Source organism: Erpetoichthys calabaricus, chromosome 4 (genome assembly GCF_900747795.2).
Source record: "Erpetoichthys calabaricus chromosome 4, fErpCal1.3, whole genome shotgun sequence".
In the NCBI taxonomy this organism is placed as follows: domain Eukaryota; kingdom Metazoa; phylum Chordata; class Cladistia; order Polypteriformes; family Polypteridae; genus Erpetoichthys; species Erpetoichthys calabaricus.
The window spans coordinates 290837702-290861539 of record NC_041397.2 but is presented as its reverse complement, the minus strand read 5'-3'; the positions used below and the strand labels follow the sequence as shown (position 1 = coordinate 290861539).

The 23838-nt window shown below is 36.0% G+C and overlaps 1 protein-coding gene across 2 annotated transcripts in view; it reads left to right on the top strand.

Annotated features, from left to right (window-relative positions):
• The window catches only part of LOC114650948 (coiled-coil domain-containing protein 138-like), a 101230-nt gene that overhangs the window by 13753 nt on the left and 63639 nt on the right, over positions 1–23838 (top strand). For both annotated transcript variants that reach the window (XM_028800899.2, XM_028800900.2), the window contains exons 3-8: positions 6855–6987; positions 8346–8467; positions 10820–10950; positions 14119–14277; positions 19995–20114; positions 20773–20850. In XM_028800899.2, the coding sequence (XP_028656732.2) occupies positions 6855–6987; positions 8346–8467; positions 10820–10950; positions 14119–14277; positions 19995–20114; positions 20773–20850 (743 nt within the window). The remainder of the gene's footprint in view (positions 1–6854; positions 6988–8345; positions 8468–10819; positions 10951–14118; positions 14278–19994; positions 20115–20772; positions 20851–23838) is intronic.

Sequence of the window (23838 nt, the reverse complement as noted above, 5' to 3'; positions counted from 1 at the left end):
AGCCCTGGGTTCAACACAGGCCGAGGGTGATAGCACGTCTTGGTGAGTTTAAACGGTTGTGTAACTTGTTATCTTTTCTGTACAGTGCTTGTAACACTTAATTTATTCCTTGGGCCACATAAATGTACACCCTGTAAATATCAATGCTAAGTAATAAGTTATAGTTAAACACAATTGAGTATGTATGTTGCTTTTGATCTAAACACTCCAAAACCTTATAACGGTACACATTTACAGATCAAAGTGGTACATTCAAATCTGATTGATGATACCATTTTTACAGGATGTGCTACAGGGTGAAATTATTTTTATACACAAAATTCCCATTATTACCTGTTTCAATTCAAAATACAGGGCGAGTCAAAATTATGTTAACACTATTGTACTGCTATGTATACAATTTTTGTGGACAATTTATGTGCCACATATGGTACATGTGTTGAACATGATGGCGAACAGGTTGAGACATTCCTATAAATCATCTTGCACATATGAAGTATGTTTTGTGAATAAATTGTTTCTGCCATTCAAATGTTAACATGATTTTGACTCGTCCTGTAATACAGAATCTTGTAAGTTTGTGTTTTCCATTGACAATCAACAAAAGTCAGTCAGTAGGAAAAGCAGAAATTGATCTACAGCACAAATGTTTTACTCATGGGCAATTATATTTGGCATATCCAGGAGTAAAGAACTTCTGTGAACTAATAATGTTAGCCCCTGGTAAAGGAACAACAACAACAAATACTGTATACAGGATTAAATAATACCTTGGATACATGCGATTAGCAATCAGCATTGTAACCAAGGCCCATTTTCTTAGGAAATATTTTGGGTGAGGCCAGGTTACATAACTAGTACAATAATGCTGAAGAAATCTAACCACCCAATTTTTGAACCTCACTTTTAGCATCTAACAATAACAGGGTGAAGTAGCCTGTTTTCATAACAAAGTAAGAATCAATACTGAAGGGTTGGCAGGTATATATCTCGTATGTAAAACTGAAGATGATGTTGTGCATAGTAAAGGTTGTCTCCAAATTGTCAAACAAAAACACCCAAAACTGCTGAATCTTGGGTGTAAAATGTTTAATTTGCATTAGATGGTGTACTGTGTATCTGCATTTTGGCTAGTTGTGATGAGCAGACTCCTCAGATTTCGCTTCATAGGAAGGTTAACGAACTTCTCGAACTCTGCAAAATACATTGAAATCAATGGAGTAGTAGGGCCTGAACTAGTTTTGAGTGGATTATAATGGTGTAAGGGTTTGTAATTTCCCCTGATGGCCAGAGGCACCTGCCAACTATGCTGGACCAAATATTTTGACCAATAAAAGGTGATCTGAGTTGTGAAGTAGCAGTGCTAACCACTCTACCTGAGGCAACAAAAGATCCAGACGGAGTGATAACCACAAACAAAATATAACAAATGACACAAACTAGCAATAAGTAAAAAAAAAAAAATGTTTATATATATCTATCATTGTGTTCACAGATTTCCAATCTTGGGGCACACATGGGACAGGCCCATTCCATTGTTGAAAGTACTGACTCTGGACACAGTTGGAATGTCTGGTTTTTTTTTTTGTTTCTGATCTCTTAAAACGAATGCTGCTTTGTACTTTTTTCTTTGGTGTAGAAGACAGAAATACCTTGTAAACAGTAATACATGGTTTGATGTTATTATTTCATAGGGGCATAGGCGTGTTTTGGATTGTAGGTGCAGCACATTGCATATTATGTATACGTGATCTAAGCAGATTGGGCAACAAATCTTGCAGTATGCATGGGCATTGCTGATACAGCTCTTTGATGTTACACTGACCTCACAAACCGGCATGGGCTGCTGGGGAAAAAAAATCTTTATCCTGGCTGATTTGCAAACTTCCCAGAAAATATTTGGCGAGCAAGGTCACTGGCAAATACGGCATATATGTTATGAAAACCATTTTGACGAAATTCATTGATCAACACTATTGGGTAGATAGACTAGCAAGTTTAAAATTAACGTGATTTTAGGCCTTATTGTGCTCAGCAGTGGACTGCCACCATGCCAAAGGTTATTTCCTGACTTGTGTCAGTGCTCTTACAATAGTATCTACCTCTCTGCAACCTTTAATTTGAATAAGTGGGTTGAACAAAATAACAAATTAAACTTTTTGTCCAAAATAATCTTTCCAGAATATCCAGATTTAAAGATAAACACTAAGGAGAGCACAGTGACCCAGATGCAAGACTCCCTTTGCTACTGTAACCTTTCTGAGGCAAGCAGCCAAAATTATAAAACCCAGTAACTTCAATTATATATTACTAATACTTTAGAGTTCCTTCCTACTTCTACATATTAACAATGATAATGTTGATGATAAACTATGGAAGTTTACCTTTTGTACGAATGCATACTGGAAATGTCACTAACTACTCTCAAATGTCAAAATATACATCATTCCTTTCTTACTATCATTTCTACACACACACACACAACAGCACTTGGTAGGATGCCTGCTAATTGTCAAATTACAAAAAAAAAAATTGCCCCTGGGGATGAGTGATAGAGCGTGACTGGCCTGTCCAGGATTGACTCTCACCTCGTGCCCATTGATGCTGGAGTGATGGTAGCACAAAAATTATTTCTGTTGTTCCCAAAAAATGTGATAAGACAACGAAGCAGGAAAACTACTTGCAAACCCTTTGAGTCCTACTTACTAACCTGCAAAAGAAGGCAGTACTATAGCAGTACTCCATGGAAAGCAGAAATGAACCCTTTTTGGTTAAAAAAATTTAATAAATTACACCACAAAGCAGAAAACTTACAAATGATGTTGATGTGAAAGAGTATAATTACAAAGATGGCTATTCAGCTCTTAAAAGATAATAAAAAGTTGACAGCATATCTGTGTTACTGTTTGCGGTTACTTAAGGCCATGCCACATTAAATGACCTTTCCTGCATTTTTTTATTTTATTTTTTTTTTAAATTTTATTAATTTTATTGTAATCATTCATACAATTCGATCAATTTTTACAAAAAATAGGATTGAGAAACAAGTCGACCCCCACCCCTGAGAGAGAGAGCGCATGACCAACGGGGTAAAATTTAAGGCTTGTAAACATACCTACATTGATGAGTTTAATTGGCCAGTAGAAACGAATAGAGAGGAAAAAGAAATGCGGAGATAATTACTTTCTCGGTGTTTTAAGAGCTTATTCTAAAATTTTTTTGATTATATCCTGCCAGGTTTTTAAAAAATTCTGTACAGATCCTCTAACTGAATATTTGATTTTTTCCAATTTAAAGTGGTATAAAACATCTGTTACCCACTGACTTAAAAGAGGAGAGTTAGGATTCTTCCAGTTTAGCAAAATAAGTCTGCGTGCCAAAAGTGTAGTGAGTGCAATCACCGTTTGTTTGTCCTTCTCCAATTTAAACCCATCTGGAAGAACACCAAACACAGCTGTTAATAGGTTAGGAGGGATTGTGACTTCAAGGCTGTCTGAGAGGCACTTAAAAATTTTGGTCCAAAATGATGTTAATTTGGCACAGGCCCAAAACATGTGACCCAGTGAGGCTGAGGCTTGATTGCAACGTTTGCTGGTTGCATCTTGCCCTGGAAACATTTTGGGCAGTTTTAGACGAGACAGATGTACTTGATATACTGTATAATTTTGAGTTGAATAATTGCATGCTTTGCGCATATGGAGCTCAAGTGAATTCTCTGCATTGCTACTTTCCACTCCCTTTCTGATATATTAAGAAATCTTTTTCCCATTGTCCTCTTGGATCTTTGAAAGGGAGGGACTGTAAAATAATTTATATATTGCAGAGATGGTGTCTAAGTCCTTGAAATTGAGGAATATTTTTTCCAGCATGGATGAGGGTGCAAGATGAGGAAAATCAGGCAGGTTCTGTTTAACAAAGTTCCTAATTTGAAGATAGTGAAAGAAATGTGTAGCTGGAAAGTTAAATTTGGAATGTAATTGTTCGTAGGATGCAGAGATATCGTCTATATAAAGATCTCTGAGAAATTTAATCCCAAATCTTTTCCAGATATTAAAAACTGCATATGTTTGCGAGGGTTGAAAGAGGTGGTTCTCTTGCAAAGGTGCCACAGATAAAAGCTTCTCCATCTTAAAATGCTTTCTACATTGGTTCCATATTCTGAATGAAGCACAATTGGGTTATTAGTATATTGCTGATACCTTGCATTTATTGGGGCACAAAGCAGGGAATATAAAGAAGTACTGCAGGATTTTACTTCAATTACGAACCAGGCTTGCATTTTTTTTATTATTTCAACGACTATATTTACTTAAAGTGGAAGCATGCTCCATTGACCATCAGTTTTCTGTCTGGCATACTCACTCTGGTCACCCAGTCTGTGACTCGCCTGATAAAGTCAAACAGGTTTGATTTTTGCCTTAAGTTGAAGGAGTGGGCATGTGTACATGTGAGAGAGGACAACCAATTTTCATTCACTCAGAAATGCAATGTGCATAACACAGCTACAAGGTATAAGGAATACTGGTATTTTGGATCTGACAAACATAAAAGAAATGAGTCTTTCTTGTGTTTTACGGTATATACCATAACAGAACTGAAAAAGTTAAAAGAAAGGGTGGAGTTTGCAGCTGAATTTGTAATATAGGGTGTCCCACTCGGGAGTACAACTTTAAAAATGCAAATTACTTGCGAACGCGTTAACGTAAAGGCGAGTTGTAAGAACTGAACATACCTGTATTTAGTGGAAAACAAGTCCACATTACAAAAGGTGCTGAAAATGTCCTCCCCAACGTCCGCACACAAGGAAAAGCGACACTCCATATTTTAGAATGTCCTCTGCAACATGTCGCTGTCGATGGAAACAATTTCACGCTCGATGTTTGCTTTCAGTTGTTCAATGGTCCTGGGTTTGCTTGCATAAACCTTGCCCTTTAAATATCCCCATAGAAAAAAATCTGGGGGAGTTAAATCGGGCGATCGAGGTGGCCACAAACCTTTCGAGATCACCCTGTCTCCAAAAAACGATCGGATCTCTTCCATACTGGCATGAGAGGTATGGCACGTTGCCCCGTAGCAGCGCCCGCTATAGTGCCCGCCTCTTTATGACACAGAATCAATTCTTCATTAAATAAGGAATATTTTGAACCTTGTTGCATGATGATACATGCACGCGTTGCAGAGTAATTCGCATTTTTAAAGTTGTACTCCCGAGTGGGACACCCTGTACCTGTAAAGTCTTAGCATGGGTGCCAGCACAGTCAGGCAGCACGTTTTTGGTTGTCATAAAAAGGGGCAAGTTTGCAATACTTTGTTGTGTAATCTGACATCCTCCAGTGTCAAGATCGGCAAATGCAGTCATCAAGTTTGACATTCCCTCCCAAACAGAGCTTATGTAATGTGCTGAAGGATCATTTGTAACGGCCGACCCCTTTTACCCAGCCGGCAGCTACACCTCCAAGACCAGTGGCCTGGATAATTTACTGAGAAATGATCTAACTATCAAGCCGTACTTCTTACCAATTAAACTTTTCCCCCCCCACAATCGACGGTGAAAAATATAAGCACACAAAAACAGGATGTAAAATTTAAACGGATTAAATGTATTTAGTAAAATGACATGCAAAAAACAGAAACATATATATAAATATAAATATCCCTCCACCCCAACAAAGACACCACCAAAAATATATATATATACACAACAAAAACCCTCCCTTGTCCCTGTAACAAATAAACACACAACACGAATAACAATGAATGATAAACTGAAAATGAATGAGAACGTGAGTCCGGTAATAAAGAAACTGTCCTGAAAGCGGATGACTGAATTAGTGAAATTGCGATGTTTGATTCTCCCCGGAAAAAATGGAACAGCCTCACCGTGAATCCTCGTGTGTGTGGTGGATGATTAAGTCCTACCCCGGGGTCTCTCGTGGTGAGGTCCTTGAAATAAATCCGGCAGATGGAAAAACAAACTGGATGGATAAGCGCGATGTGGACAATAACTGGAACAGTTAGCTCGTGGTCGTGAATGAAAAATCTCCTTCTCTCCTCTCTCTTCCTTCTCTTCCTGCTGGCTTATATAGTCCTGTGACGGCTGGGATTGATTGATTGTAAACAGGTGTTTTCCAGGTTTGCGGCTGTGGTCTCCTTCCATCATCCGTCCCCCCTTTTCGGGGACGGCATTAACTGATGCACATAAACAGTAAACGGGACAATGAAACGAGACTCACTCAGAACTGACATTTAAACACTATGTGGCCCCGCTACACATTAATTGGCATCCTCAGGCTTTAAGCAGTCAGACACAGGTGCCCACATTTGCTAGTGAGTACAAGACTGCAGTGGGGATAGCAGCTGTTCCTTGAGCATGCCCATGTGTATTATTTGCAGCATAGAAAAGTATGTGACAGTCAGCATTAACATTTTATCTGTACTTGTAAAGTACCTTAGGTTGATATTTATTAAATTAATATTTAAAGCTGCTGCCCTATAGTTCATGAGGATTCTTCTGTTGAGGTGGTTTTAGCATTTGGAGATGATTCATCCAGGATATCTTCAGTTGAAGATGGGAAGTTAATGGCCCACCAAGAGAATTTTTCCACTGGTGGAAATTGCAGTAGTGCTTCAGTATGTGGTAATGTCCATTAGATAAGTCAGTCTTACTGAACTTTGTTTACTGAGTTAATGTATGAGAGCCAGTTAAAGCACTAAATTAATTGCACAAGGGTTACATACAAAAAAAAAAGGTTATCTTCTGCATTTGTTAATGTATGTATTTCTTACTCTGTCTCTGTTCAAAATCGTGAAGTGTACATATCTATTATTTGTATTCTTTTGTTTTAATTTTGTAGAATGTTGGTCAGAAATGAAAGTGGTGGCACCAGCGATCAAACCTCCTACATGTGGCCTTAGCTACAGTGAACTAAAACATTACAACAAAACATTAAGCGATCTCTTCAGGATCGTCCGGCATAATTCTGATCGGTAAGTCGTTATTTAAGTAAGCTTAGAAATATGGGGATTCCTGTAGCCAGTCACTGCTGTTTTCCTTTTATTTGTGCACGTCCCCTGTCTTTGCCCCTTTTCACTCCAACATTTTAAGAGGAAACTGGTTGCACCTGTTCTCCATCAGGATCAAAGATAAATTATACAAGAGAATTAACACTAGATTTACTGACAGCGGAGAATGTCGGTGAGTCTGTTTCGAGAAACCAGTGTTGAACCCTTCACTATTCCATCTTTTATTTGCACTTCAGGTGCAGTTGGCTGCTGTGTAAGAATTTTTAAAGTTCTTAAAAAGCAAGTGAATTAAATTAAAAGGAATGTAGAAACCTAATAGAAACGTGCACTAAAAATGTTAACTTTCTGAACATAAAAAAGTAGACAGCATTTTGTTTTTTTTTTTTTTTGTTTTTTTAATTCTGAGACTATGGCAAAGAAGCTGTCCAGTTAAATATGAAATTTATTTGTTAAAAAAACAGGAATTTGCTTTAAATTAAGAAAAAGAAAACAAAATTGGTGGAGAGAAATCTGCATACCTGACACCTTAGCTGAATAAAGTAATCATCTGGTAGATTTATTTAAAGTAATCTGAAAGATAAAAGTCTGATAATACCGATGAGTGGGAGTCCAATAAAGTCACATTTTATTTCACTTTGTAAAGATGATTCTACCAGAAAATTTTAATTTGAAATTACCAAATAAATACTGTATTTCAGAAAAGTATATGCCAGATCATAATTCCTTAGAAGTAATCATCATGACATGTAATGGGGTGGACTTACTTTTTCACATGGCTGTACTTCCATAAGGCCAACATTAGCCTTTCCTGCTAAAGATTACACAAACAAGAACATATTAACATATTTTTTGAGCAATTTATCTAGGATCAAACATACATCTCTGTGACAATAAAATATGTTAAAATGTCATCAAATAAGAATGCATTGTCATTTCATATTGCAGACATTGTCTGGATACAGTAGTGATATTTTCGAAGCATGCAATAATTGTAGCATTACTACCCTCCCTTCAACTTTTTGCATTCTGGTTGATAGTTCAGTTTCTTGTTTTTTAAACAATCATCTTCTGTAAGTATCTGAATATCAGTATTTATTAAAACAGAGTGTAAGAAACTCAAAATATGAATGTATATCATGTATAACAGCCATCCAAAATACTTAATGGTGTTCTAGACATACAGTACTTTTATAATGTTGTTTGCTTTTTTATAGTGTCTTATACTGCAGTGTACTCCATAAGGTACAGTTTGGCAGCTTTGTAGAATTTTTTTTATTTCTCTGAACATTTTTTTTTAATGATATCATTTTGTACTATTTTAGGCTGGAAAAGATTAATAATTGCATTCATACTTCAGTTCATACACCAAGCGATGAACTTAGTGAAGCAGAGACCAGTCCTGAAATAGAACAAGATATGAACACTCAGCTGGGTACAGAAACTGGTTTGTAGATGACCTTTCATTTGGTCTTTCTGTATTTTTCATAATTTGTTTTTCCTTTTCAATGACATTTTTTCACATACAGTACTGTATATTAGGTCTTTTCACTTCATATATAAAAGCCTTACTGCTTTCTACTTCACTAGATAAACAAATTTGCAAAATGTGCAAGAATTTTCACATATGCTGTCATTCTTATAAATGGTTTCGTTTAAGATCTTATGTGTTTGTAGATGATATAAATGCCCATCCAGTAATTTTATAGTCTGCTTACTCCGGATTATAGGTAGGTAGGGATAGCTGTGTCAAACCGAAATGTTCAGGTACTTGAGACCTATTCAGTACCATAGCAAAAATGAAATCCCATTCAATAGCTTTTTATATAAGTATTTCCATTATTCTAGTATACATTATTGTGTCTCTTCTGTACAAGTATATTCATCAAGTAGTTACCCAAGTATCATTTAGTAAATTAGTATTGACTTTAATCAATATCAGAATTCAATGCAGGGCTTGAATTTTAATGTGTGATAAACCTTTGGATTCCCACTTTGTAACAACACGTTGGGGTGTTGGGTATAATCTGGGGATTTTAATAAAGAATGCTATCATCATAGACTGCTTGATTTATCTTACCATGTGCTCAATCTAAGATTACTTACTGATATTTTCCCTTTAATAATAATAATAATAATCTTTACATTTATACAGCCCTTTTTTGCTACTCAAAGCACTTTTCATAGTCAGTGGGGAGCCACTTCAACCACCACCTCCTACCTGGATGATGCAACTGCAACCATTTTTGTGGCAGTATGCTCAACACACAATAGCTGTTATGCGGTGAAGGTGTGAGAGATAGTTAATTAGTTAGTTAACCAGTTAGAAACGGGGGATGATTAGGGGGCAAAAATGACCAGTACTGTTGAATTAGTGAATTCCTAGATAATTTCATGATGTTTTTATTTAACCAAAGTTTTTAAAGCTGTTTTTCTAACAACATGCTTTTAAAATCTGGGTTGTCAGAGAATTAGGTTTTTTAACTTTACCATTGTAAGATTTATGTTTGTGTTATGAGCTAGTTAAAAAAAAAAAATTACTAAAAAGTAATATTTAATGGATGAATTAAGTTTAAATGTTACAGACTCCTTTTTTATGTTTGTCCAAACTTTAAGGCTTCCTGCGTTAAATCAATCTTGTCATTTACATATTACTCCATTATTTCGGAATTCCCATAGAATAGCCTTTGTTGTGCTGTTTTCAGATTATTGTATGTAAGTGATCAGACTCTTATTGCTCTGCCTGTGTACAAATACAACATTAGAAAATTAACAGGACCAACACTAGCTTTAGTTATTTAATCTTTGCTGATCAAATATAACATGCTTTTATTACATCCATCACATCTGAGGGTTTATACTTAGCTTGTGACTTGTTCATGGTATAATCCCCTCTTGCCCACCTCTCACCAAAAGGTATCAACACCGCGGTGTGATATTTCTTTTTCTGCTTCTGTTAGTGTTCACTTTAACATGCCCTTGCAGAAGCAAGCATGGTGGTGTGGGGGTGAGACATTATACAATGATCAAATCTCATGTGCTTGTGACCCAAAAGTGATGAAGAAACTTTAGTTTAGGTGTATGTCTGTAGTGTGTGTGACTAGCTCTAGGGACTTGTTCAAGGCTGCCAGCAAAGACATTGTCCCCACTCAGATAAACCCGCTGGTATGAAAATGTATGTAAGCATGTATGTATGTATGTACTTGGGTTATTCCAGATGTGAAATGCAAGAAAAATGCATCAAAAAAAAAATAACAGTATAACTTGGCAATGCTATGGGATATGACAATGCAATGATAGCTGACACTTTGGGACACAAAAGAAACTTGATTCCAGGGTTGTGCATCATAAAATGTCATGGCTTTGTGCTGTACAATCCAGTTTGTTGGACAGAAATCTTTAAAACTGCAATATTTTTGTGATGTATTTAGTCAATTTTGGTGTAAGCAAAGGTTTTTAATCCTATAAATACTTTGTTTTAAAAACTTGGAGGGTTGTACTCACTGCTCTTCACAGTATTTGCAGCTCCTTTACTATATAAACGGAATAATAGCAGTTTATTTTTAGGTATGTAATTTAGGCATAGTAATGCCAAAACCCCTTGGGGGCATAATGGGTTAACAGTCGGACTAACATTGTAGTCTTTCGGAAGTGGAAGAATAGTTGGATAGCAATGTCTAACCATGTTTAATTACTCTGATTATTCAGGTTTTAGACAGAAGATTATTGAAATTACATATAGCATAAAATAGATGTTGTTGTTTGTAATTTAAATCCTATTTATTTTGCTCTCTGTTAGAGGTGGTCAAAGTGTCTGGTAAGAGAGGTCACTTGAAATCTGAATCCCGAATTATGGGAGAGCAAGGTTCTGTCCGACAAGAGCTGAAACGGGTCTATGAGGAAATGTCTGCTATACGGAACAAGCTTCAGGTGAGGCTCTTCAAAAGGTGCATCCTTTCATTATTATAATTAAAATTTTTGGTTTTACTCTGGATTAAAATGGTGGAGTTTGATGTTTTTTGTGAGACTGAGCACTTTATTTTTTTTTTTTAAAGTTGTTTTGTGTGTAAAGTTAGGAAAATGATGAGTTATTGCACTATGGGTATACCTCTGCCTAAAACCTCAGTGTTCTTCCATGGCTCTTATTGGCTGCCTTTGTATTCATAGGTATGTGCAGAATATAGTGGAATTCTTACTTAAATGTGCTAATTATCATTTACACATCAGGTTCCACCTCGCGCTGCTCACTTTGGGTCAGACATTACATCATCTATGCTCACTTTCCCCACATGATCATGTAAGCAGATAATTTCGAAGACCTCCTTGCAGCCACTCGCCCTATCACATTAGATTATAGCAGAGAAATGGTGTCCCTGAAATGTGTACAGGTTAAGTGCTCTTTTACCTTGCTCTGCATCAAAATCAGTTCCCCAATGCTTTTGTACAGGTGGTAAAAAGGTTGATGAAAATATATATAGTAATGTTGCAGATTTTGCTGGTTGGAAAATACCATCTTTTGCTTGTGAAATTCTTTGCAAAGCCTAACTCTGTTTCACTCTTCACTATATTTATAGTGGAGACGGTGTCCTTGATTTTTAAATGATCAGAATTCGAAATTGACAATTTTTTTAGGCTTCAATTTCCTCTCCCAGTGCAAAGATAAACATTTTTAAGCAACATATCGATTTATTTGAGCGAGCGCGCCCCGTTGTGGACTGACTCCCTATCTAAAACTGACCTCTGGTTTATGTTTGTGCCAGCATGAATTCTAGTCCAAAGTGTAAAGTTTAAATAGTGCATAGTTAAAATAAACCACTGAATTACATTTAGACAAAATACAAGGTTTTATGTATGTAGAATAGAAATGCTTGTTCAAGAGTTCCTTGATCCTCTGAAATTTTGTCAACAGGATTTCATCTTCCTTTTGCAATTCATTTCTAAATTTGTAAATTACCATTGGTGGTCATCTGATTAACCCAGGTAAGAAATTGTATGATTATTAGGTACTCAGCTGCCTCATTGGCTTTTATATATGACATTTCTCATATGAGGTAAGGGAATGCATATGTGTATTTGGGTCCTTTTTTTGGTAATCATATTTTGCATGATTTGTTAAATGAAAACAGAGGGCTGATACAGTAAGAGAGGGTGTAAATTCCCTTTAGTCCATGGTTAAAGAAATATTTTAAATATAGATCTAGAAATGCAAATGGAAGAAAGATGGCTTGTCTTGGGCCAATGACATAGTAATTGTTACTGAAGATATTTCTGCACCATCTCTGAAGTACAGTGATCCCTCGCTATATCGCGCTTCGCCTTTCGCGGCTTCACTCTATCGCGGATTTTATATGTAAGCATATTTAAATATATATCGCTGATTTTTCGCTGCTTCACGGGTTTCTGAGGACAATAGGTCTTTTAATTTCTGGTACATGCTTCCTCAGTTGGTTTGCCCAGTTGATTTCATACAAGGGACGCTATTGGCAGATGGCTGAGAAGCTACCCAACTTACTTTTCTCTCTCTCTCTCTTGCGCTGACTATCTGTGATCCTGACGTAGGGGGTGTGAGCAGGGGGGCTGTTCGCACACCTAGACGATACGGACGCTCGTCTAAAAATGCTGAAAGATTATCTTCACGTTGCTACCTTCTGTGTGCAGCTTTTAAGTATGCTGCACGGTGCTTCGCTTACTTAAAAGCTCAATGTGCATGTATTGATTTTTGACTTTGTTTCTCTCTCTCTCTCTCCCTGCTCCTGACGGAGGGGGTGTGAGCTGCCGCCTTCAACAGCTTTGTACCGGCGGTGCTTCGCATACTTAAGAGCCAAACAGCCCTATTGATTTGTTTGCTTTACTCTCTGTTTCCTTTGAAGAGGAAGATATGTTTGCATTCTTTTAATTGTGAGACGGAACTGTCATCTCTGTCTTGTCATGGAGCACAGTTTAAACTTTTGAAAAAGAGACAAATGTTTGTTTGCAGTGTTTGAATAACGTTCCTGTCTCTCTACAACCTCCTGTGTTTCTGTGCAAATCTGTGACCCAAGCATGACAATATAAAAATAACCATATAAACATATGGTTTCTACTTCGCGGATTTTCTTATTTCGCGGGTGGCTCTGGAACGCAACCCCCACGATGGAGGAGGGATTACTGTACTTCACTTTAGATTGTCTCAATCTCTATGTGCTAGTGCTTGTCGTCTTGCCTTACAGATGAAAATGTAATAAGGTATCTAAAGCATCTGCATAATATCGTTTTTAAACGAGATATCCTGGGCAGGTATTGATCTTACTAGTTAAAGAATTTCATTTACTCCTGTACATATTTTCATTGCAGATAAGTTAGGTGTATGTGTGTTTAAAACCAATGTGGTTTCACTAACAATCTGAACATTTGTAAGAGAGATGGAATGCAAATTGAGATCAGTATTCACTGAATAACATGTATTATCTATTTACAGTGGTAGCTGTCAAGGGGAGGGACATATTTGACAGCAAGTAAGCACTCAGCTCTTGAAGTCAGTGTGTTTGGAAGTGGGGGAATAAATGGGCAAGCGTAAGGATAAGAATGCCTTCAACAAGGGCCAATTTGTGATTGGTCACCCCCAAGCATTGCACCATCTTACAAATCTATTAGTAGTTTGGACTTCATATATATTCATCTTTGAACATCATATATTTGTGTAAAGGTTACAGTTCCTGTTATGTGGTGGGAGTGCAACATGAAAGTGTCCAGGGACCACTACATTTTCAGGGCTTGCATTTTACAGGAACACAGTGGTTCTGGAAAGTTTGCATGGTGGAAAAATACTTAATAATAATTCTCACTAACCAAAGCGCTCGGCAATTGCAGGTTAAGGGCCTTGCTCAAGGGCTCAACAGAGCAGAGTCCCTTTTGGTATTTACGGAATTCGATCCGGCAACCTTCCAATTGCCAGTGCGGATCCCTAGCCTCAGAGCCACCACTCCGCATTGAAGTTGCTGAAGGTTGTTTGTGACCAGTTTCTGCCCTTTCTTGTGCTTATGATGAAATATATCTTTATTTTATGATAATAGTGGAAATTAGCAAATAATAATCTAATCTTTTTCTGTTTTTTACCAGCTAGAAAGTGCTGCCCAGCAAGAGTTTGCCCTGCAGCTGCATGAACGGGAACAGAAGCTGTTGCTTCGGGAGTCTTTGGTTCTTAAACACGAACACGCTTTGAGCAAAATTAAAGGAGTTGAGGAAGAAGTCCGTACCCGTATCCGAATTATGAAAGAGGTGAGTCTTGAAATGTTAAGCGAAATCAGAGTATATCCTGGCTATTGCTTCAGTGTAAATGTTTGGCTGAGATCATTTGGCGTTTTGTGACTGGATTTAATGTTAAAATTAATCTAGTTGGGAAACAAACAGTACTTTATGTAAGCAGGTAAGTTTTAATAGTCCTTTATGACTTGCATTTTTGCTTGCTTTAAAATGTGGCTTAAAGCACACTCAAGGGAATGATCAGTACAAGAAGTGAAAACAAAATTTGGAACCAAAAGCAGTGGAACTTCCCCACTGTCAGATAAGATAAGATAAGATAAGATAGCAAATCCTTTTTCCCCTCCAAGCAGCACAGCTCTTTCTTGCTTCTCAGCGTATTGAATGGTTTTCCAAATTTGTCTCACTTTTCTACTTGTGTGATCACTTCAATCCCATTGATTTTGGGTTGATATTGAGTTCCTAATAGAGTGAGAAGAGTTTCCATAACATACAGTTAGGACAATAAGTATTTGGACAGTAACACAATTTTCATAATTTTGGCTCTGTACACCACCAAAATGGATTTTAAATAAACCAATCATTATGTAATTGAAGCAAGACTTTCAGCTTTAATTTTAAGGGTTTTACCAAAAATATTGTAGGAGCCATTTAGGAATGACAGACTTTATCAAGTTTAAAATATATGAGTTCATCTCTTTAATGACGAGGATTTGTTGAATTTCGAAGGCAGCCACAAGACTAAAATTTTCAAAACTCAAAACATTGCAGTACAAAAAAGCTGAGATCCAGTGATGCCTTTTCCATCTTTATTTAAAAGAAGAGCTGCTGTCAAGATGATAAGATGATATGACCTTTCATTTTAAAATGCTATTAACCTTTATAATTAAGTCAAATTGGGGTGGCGCCCCTTTAGTGATTATTCCTGTGTTACGTCAGATGCTTTTTGTGATAGGCTCCACCTTCCCCTGCAAACTTGCCCTAGATAGGCTGATTTAGAAGATGGATGGATGAACTGAAGACTAAAATTAAAAAGAAACAATGACATTTAAATAATTATGACTAGGGGGCCCCTGCTCGCTTCGCTCGCCAACCCCCGTTTTTGTTTTTCCGGATACACACTTTTAAGATTTTTTTTTCTTTGAATTGTTGCTATTTCATTAGTTTTACTTTTATTTCTGAAGGTTCTGTAAAAACAATTTTTGGAATCTTTTGAGTCCCAATGTGCGGAATCTTTTTAATGAGGTCAGTGAGACATGCGTTTAATGACTTCGTACCATAATTCCGGATAGGTTTCACTGTTTGGAATTTCAGCACAGACAAAACAATCCACATCATCAGTAATAATTTCCGTTTGTTTGAGCTACTGCGATCTTTACTTTCTTTATTTTATGCTTAATTTTCCTACTTTCATATTCTTTAACTTTCTCCACATGTGTATCGCACCAAGGTGTTTTTTGAGCCTTTTGAATTCCATTGCTTTCATAATCTCTAACCTGCTCTGCATGTGTATAGCACCAACGTCCGGATTGGACGTGCTTTTTTTTCAATTTCACTTGTTCCGGGCTGATAATTAATTTCCTTATTTTCTGAATTTGCACCTAGATTATTATTTTTCTTTTTTGTCTCTCCAACACTTTTGAGTCTCATTTCTCCGCTCTGCTTTCTTCTTCGCTTAGTCGTCTACGTTTCATCTATAACATATTGTCCTTATATGCTTTATATGTGGTGAGATCCCTGGATCTGTGTGTACTCAAAGCCAAAACATGACTGAGTGTGTTGCTGCCTGTGCTCTTATTTGGTTGTAAGTAGGGGGTGTCTTGCAAGAATGTCATGTTCTACGTCATCGTGAGATGGTCCTGGGTCAATCTCTTGGCACAAAGTCTCATGTTTGGCCACAGAGCATCTCGCGGGGACCTTAATCTCTTTAGTCTCGCGGGCCTTTTAAGTGTCTTCCGTGATCTTAACGTGAAGATCGCATCTCGACGCCCTACTGTTTCTCTACAGGATTTTTTTTTTATAATAGAGAGAGATATAAGAAGCACATTATTTATTTACCATGTTAAAAAGCAAGAAGTAACAGCAAATAAAAATAAGAGGAATGTACAGTAAATTCTCCTGAGGAGAAATTTGAAGCAAAATCTTTTTTTAACCAAGTCTGCCCGTAGATTAAGTCGCATTTTAAGCAATTCTTATCTGTTTCAGTCTACAAAGAAATCTGCAAAATGATTGTAATGATAAGATTTATTTTATAGAATATTTTTCCCACCTACCCCATATTCTATCTTTTTTTTAAATTTAAATTCCATTTTGTATTCTAGAGCAAGCCAAACAAATACTGATAAATTTAACGTTCGCTGTACAGTAAGGTAATCAGCCTCTTTATAGCATATCTCTTCCCCTCATCAATTTATAAATGAAACCTCAAATGTTCTGTCCTCTGCTTTTGGATGTAAAGTACATGCAGCCCCTTTAATTGTGGTTTTAATTAGGAGTAAACTCATGTCTGTACATTATTTATTTATTTTTTTTTAAAGTGTGAGATAAAAATAAAATCTAATGCTGAAAGTATAATATTTAATTCTGATTACTGATGTGATCAGTGTGTACAGTATATGATAATCTACACACCCTTACTGCAGTTTCAATTTGGTAAAGGCTAAAATCATGTTAGACATTATTTCCCCTTGATAAAGATCTCTAAGTGTTCATTATTATAATACAGCAAAGCCTATTCTTTAGCCCTAAACTTTAGGCCTGTGTTTCTACTGCATATGAAGAGAGCCTATTTCAGTGAATTAACTGTTTTGTTCACTTTTCAGCCGTGACTTGATAGGCTCTACCACATGGTGGTGTTGTGCTGTAATAAAAACATTTATAGGAAAATACTGTCCTTAAGTATTGTGCATTCTTTACTTGATATTCGCATAATTTTTTTTAAACCTTTGCAGCTACAGTATGTGATTGCTAGTGTCTTTTCTTTTATTCATGTATTGACTATAGAGACTCTGTAGTATATTTGGACCCAGTGGAATGGAGAACAGTATTGTATATTAAGTTAATTAACTGCTGTAAACAAATACTTTAATATGATAAAATATAGTTTAGTATGCTTAAAATAATATTTTAAGATAGAAAGTAATTAAGTAGTATTTTGTAATACAGTAAAATGTTTTTGATGGGTCACCACACGATTATACAGTAAAATTAACCATGTTCATCCAAGCACAAATTCTCTGGTGAGTGATACACTGCCCTTTATTTAGTGTACTATTTATTGTAGTAGTATGTCATCATAGACGTAGACTATAAACAACACTGTTGATGCATCACTGAGATCTTTCATTTCTGTGTTAAGAAAATATAAAGAATATTCCCCTTGACACCACCACTACCCATTGCACAACCGGTGAAATTATCAAGCTAAGATGACTGGCCAGCAGAGATTAGAAGGGGAGAGATGAGAGAAAGACGCATACAGCCTTATGAGCTGAATGCACAGTGGTGCTGGTTGGAAATGTAAAATGATGGGTGCAGCACAAGGATGTGACGATTGTTGTAGTGTTGAGGAGTGAATTAGTGGGGTGGAGGTACTGTATATACTGTGTAGTACAGTGGCAGTATTGTATGCTAAATACAGTTACATTGGCTGTGGACAGCTGCTTGGAAGCCTCATTGTATATTTGCCTTTATGGCACACATTACATCTAAATCCACAACTGATATGCAAAGATTTTACATTAAGTTTTACATGGATTGGCAAGGAAGAATTCCCTCTCATAATGATATTTTAAAGCGATTATAAACTTCAGTCTACTGGTAGTGTGAAGTATGTATTTGTTGGACCATTGAGAACTGTAAGAATACCAGGTTGAGATCGGTTGTAAGAGGAAAATATATCTATCTTCATTAAGCACATGATCAGTTAATAACATTAAACCTTTCAGATTGGACTGTTTGCCTAATTCTTCCTCAAAATGTATCGTACCAACCATATAAAATACAAACGGTGCTTTTTCAAAATAATATTTAAATGTCTTTTAAGACGAGCTAAATAAATTGCATAGATTAATACTGTGTAGTTATTTAAATTATATTTTGTGTATTTCATCCAGTACCCTAAGTCAGGTGACCATGTTCAGTGACACTACTTCTCACGATTGTATTTCTCTCAGCCTTACTAAAGCTTACAGTAGGCATGTACACCGGCAGTGATATACCTCAGGAATCTGTTCCATTTTCAAATTCCCCTTGAGGATTAATAAAATATATCTAATCCATTCTAATTATTATTTTATTAATAATATAAATTATATGCTAAAAAAATGATACAGACTAGGGTTTGTGTCCTGGGTGTTCCTTGCATGGAGTTTCCATGGTCTCCCTTTGTTTGTGTGTTTCTTCCTTGTGCGCCAGTTTTCTCTGTCAGTCCAGCAATATGCAAGTGGTAGAAAGACTTGTACCTTATACAGTGATTGTTTCTGCCTTGTGCCTGACACGTGCTCGGTTTGGCTCCAGCTATGCCTGTAACACTGCTCAGGATAAGTGGGTTTGGAAATTGGAAGAATGGATGGATGGATGGAATCAAAATTATATATTTATTTTTTTTGTTGTTATATGGCTCTGCCCTCAATTATTAATTTCTTCTCGGGTCCCTAGTTTGGTACTGAGGTCGTTCACGCACGCACGCACGCACAGACACACACACACACACACACACACACACCCATCCATCCCCCCTTTATTTGGATCCTTAAATTGAAAAGGTTAACAACCTACTGGATTAAACTGTTTTTTCTTTTTAAAGAGAAAGATACCAAACCCAAAATGTGTGAACTTGCATTTACATGTACACACAATACCGGTATGAGGTGAGTAACCTAGTTAAGGCAGAAACCTGATTTCTTAAAAAAATAAATAAATAAAAATTTACATGCAGGTGTCCACCAATGGGGTTTACCTTTGGCAAAATGCTCCAATGTCGTAAATATTTCCTAAAAAGATTAATCATTGTTAATGGCCAACGTTAATTCAAAAGCAAGCACAGAGTCTTAGAGTCTGAGGTTGTGCTGTTCACCTCGTCAACATTAGTTTAGCAATTTGTGAAATATTGAGACAGATTATTTCAACCAGAAGAGGGAGTGATTTGTTGGCTTGAGGATTTACCTCCATTAATTTATAATGGTGGATGCTTGTACTGTTTTTTTTTTTTTTTCTTCCCTCCCATAACCCGTGGCTCCAGGATGCATGTGCAAAGCAAAGACACACTCAGACTACGAAATCCAAACCTGCAATCCATTTAACTGTTTACTTGACCTCATAACCAGGGTGTTCATGGAAAAACACACTTTTGATAACCTGGTTTTGCAGAGGCAAATTTCCTGGTCTCTTTAACTGGAATAAGAGTATACATGGCATTTTTCAAACTGGGTTTCTGTGAAAAAACAGGTTATTTAAAGTGCATGTTAATGCAAGCAAAAGTTAAAGTGCAACTGAAAGATATATATAATATATATATAAATGCTAATTTATATTCAATAAAAAGTTCTTTAAGTGCTGCATTCACTATTAATATTAATTAATAATGATAATGCATACATTTTTGTCATTATTTTTATATCCTCCATGCCATTCTTATGATTATCATATTCTATTGTATAAGCATATTCCACCTTTTCATCAAAGACTAGACTTGGCATTCACAAATAAAGATGCTATTTTTTTTTTTCCTCCAGCAATATGACCATGATGTCCAGCAACTAACTCAAGCACTGAAAAGCCAAGTTAAAGAGAATAAGCGACTTAAATCATCTTTTGACACAATCAAAGAAGTCAATGACTCCATGAAAAAGCAGGCAAGTATACTGTATTTGTTCTGTGTGTATTTGTTTTTTTTTACATTTTGAAAAACATTGTGTAAAACACAATCCCAGATATCTTGTAAGGTAGTAAGAATGTATGAAATGAACTGTGTTATAGCATTTTTTTTTTTTATGCCAGATCATCTAAAAAAATTACTTTCATTGTTTGTGAATGTAATATCTCCATAACCAAACAACAAAATACTATTATTGTTAGGAGTTGCTTTAATAAATCTTGCATTAAGCATTTTTGTCTGGATAATAGTTTCTTTCTGTTAGAACAACAAGCAGGGAAAAGCCCTTGTCATTTATATATCAACTGCACACGGGGAACCGGTAACATTACCGCTCTTTTTGAAGGTATATGCTGATGCAGTCTTTCTCTAACATGTACAGTAATGGGTAGCATTATACATTTGTCTTTTTAATTTTTTTTTATATAAATTGAAAATCTGCACTCTTATTGTACAATATCATGGCAAATGCATGTATTCTATATACAATATAGTTTTAAGAACATTGCAACCAAAATCCTGAAGGTGGCTCTCTTTCTTTTGCATAATTCCTTGCTATAATTTTTGGTAATGACTCTGTTTTGAGTATGACTTGACTGTCATATCCATACAACTAACCATGAGTTGTTTGTTTTCAGTTACATGAATTGAATGAACAAAACAAAAAGCTGGAATCGCAGGCTAAGAAAGTACAGGCTCGGCTGGACAACCTGCAGGTAAAGGCTTTTGTGTAAACTTTTTTTCTGGGTCCTGTTCTGTATTAAGTAGATGATGATGGGTTAATTCTGACTGTGAAATAATTCGCTGAATTTCCTAAAAATAAAATAACTCAACAGGTGGCTAACAGATCTTGTTATGTTATAAGCTGCCCTTAATCCGAGATTCAGTATGAAATATCTGTCTAGTTTGGTGTCTGTTGGGGACAGAAAAACATCTGGATCCATAACTCATTATTTTTTGAAATTCCATCACCAATGATGAATTCTCCTTGAATAAGTTAGTAAATTTAGCATTAAAATGTAATATTACTGTCACTTCAACCTTCTAGTTTCAAGTAAGCTTAACACAAACATTTGTGATCTCACAAAATGTTAAAACATGTATGTGAAATACAAGTTGTCAATTTCCCTTTTAGCAATGTATCATATTTTGTAAAAAATATCTGTCTTAGAACAGGGCATGGTTTGTTACTATCCTAAATTAATCTCAAAACAGTAGAAATGCATGTACATGTCATGCAGCAGAAAAAGTTACACTAAAAAGAAATACTCAACTCAGTAATATATTTTGTAGTGATCCACCTCCCCCTTCATTCATTGGCAAAGAGTCCCGTCTTCAGTTCAAATGCTCAATTCCCTGCGAATTGCATTCCCTGCTTATTATGCCTGGTGCAGTTTTTTTTTTTCTCTGACACATTGCAAAAAAATTCATGTGTTTTCCATGTTCGGAGCATATAACTAAATAAGTGACACACAGATCATGCGACACAAGCAATGTGAGATTCTTTTATTTTTCCCTGGACATTTTGTTACTGTTTGATGTGGTCCAGTGCTGATCACCATAGGGCACCGTTCCATCTTAAAATTTACATCTGTTCTCCTTGCAGATTTGAGATTAAAAATGTTTCTTTGCCGTCACTCCAAATTGCATGGGGTAAATAATCTGTAGAAAAGACTATTTTGGGTGGATAATTCTTTTAATCTGCAAAGGCTGCATTAAATACAAAACATGAACGGACTCTACAGGCTTCAACCATTTATGACTGCAAAAAAAGGTTACATTACTTTTTCAATATAATGCTGTGATTTTTAGCATTATAGCTGAAAAAACTTTAATTCTCCTTCCTCAGTTGTGCAAATAAAGTAAAACCAGTACCTCTATAGAGTAAAATCAATATAAATCTTTTTCTTTTAAGTTAAATATAAATATACACACATAAACTAATGACAACATACAGTATGTAGGGAAAAGTAAACATTAATAAATGTGTCATCCCAAGTCTGAAAATATTTTTTATGCTACAAACTATTACAGATACTTGAGAATGTTAAAAGTTTGTTTTATCAGTGTATATAATATGAAACATATTTAAATATGGTGTCTTATCACATAAAATCCCTTGAGTCAGTCACACATTTTTGACCTTTTATTTGTATCTTCTTATGTAATATGCTACCGTTGCTGCCAGTTTGTCTGTCCAGGATTTTAAATCACCTGTAGCTCGTAAACCATTTGAACTGTTGACCTGAAAGTTGGTACACATATACTATGTGACGTCTACTGTCTGCTTTTGCATCCTTATAAGTGGAATGTTTTTTAACAGAGATTATATATTATGCAAATTTCTCGAAGAAATAACACAGTTCCTTAAGTAATTGGTTTATGCCAACGATCAGTCTTTAAATTAAATTGTCAGCCTCTCACAGGGCTTCTTGGATTGCCTTTTCCTTAGTTTTATAACTTGGTTGGGCTAATCTAAAACAGTCCTAGAAGTGATGCTGTTCCTCTGGGTGACATTACTGGTCTGGTCTAGGTCTCCACTCCATCTTGAACCCTCCAGGGGAGTATCATTCTTTAGAAGCATCCAGTCTACTGCTGAAAAGAAAGAAGAACAAGCTGTGAGACATCTCAAGCTCTTTGTCCTGTCCCCTTTGATTTATCCTATGCACCCAGCTTCTGCCTGTTTGGAGATGGAACAAACTGTGACTGCATACTTATATGTAAAATTTAGACAGGTTTAGGTCAGACATGGAGAAAAGTTTGTGATTCATGCCGCAAAATAGGGCTCACAAGGAAAAATGGTGATCCTAATGAAGCCAAAAATGTTGTATAAACTTTTCTAAAGGCCTGTGTTATTTATTTATTTTTTAAAAAGTGCTGTTTGGTGAACAAATACTCCCAAGTCCATCTTTCCAAAAGGAATGCCTCAGCCCAACTGTAAAGCCCGGCAGTAGGAGTATCATGCTTTAACACAGTTTTTGCAGCCTATTGACTTTATAAACTTCAGAATACAGAATTCCAGATTCAATCTATAACAGGTACAGGAAAATGTTGGGATTAGGCAGCACAGTAACAATCTTAAACCTAGAACTGTAAAATAATGGGTAAAGAAGAAGGCACTTTGCATTTTGGAATGCCAGGGCATTAGTTCTGGACATAACCAATTTAGTGTAAAATGTGACAAACTTTGAAGTGAGCTTATCATTTTGACAGTCATAGTATGCAATTCAGTTAAAGTAGTACTGTAAATAGAATGGGCCTATATGCTTCTGATGTACAGAGAATGATTAATTGAGCTTCTAAATTAGGAATGTTACTACCAATTACTTTTTCCACCGGTAATTCAGTGAAGCCCAGAACACAATTACAATGAAATTAATGCATTAACAGAGGTATATTTTTAGTTTTCACAGAATTGTTCTTAGCATAGTACTGTATATAAAACTTAAATTGGCTTTCAAGCAATAGAAACAAATATTAATATTTCTTTGTGAATTTAAATGTTCTAATACAACAAACAGGGAAGTGCAGTCAAAATGGCAGCAAACTGTGGAAATTATTGTTAAGTTCAGTGATTCTTTTGGGTTATTTCTGCTTTCCTTACTTGGCAAATCTGAAAGTTCTTGGTCAATGTTTCCTGTAGAAATTGTGTATTGAAGTGGTGATTCAAGTGATGGACGGTGATTTGAATATAAAGGTAGCAT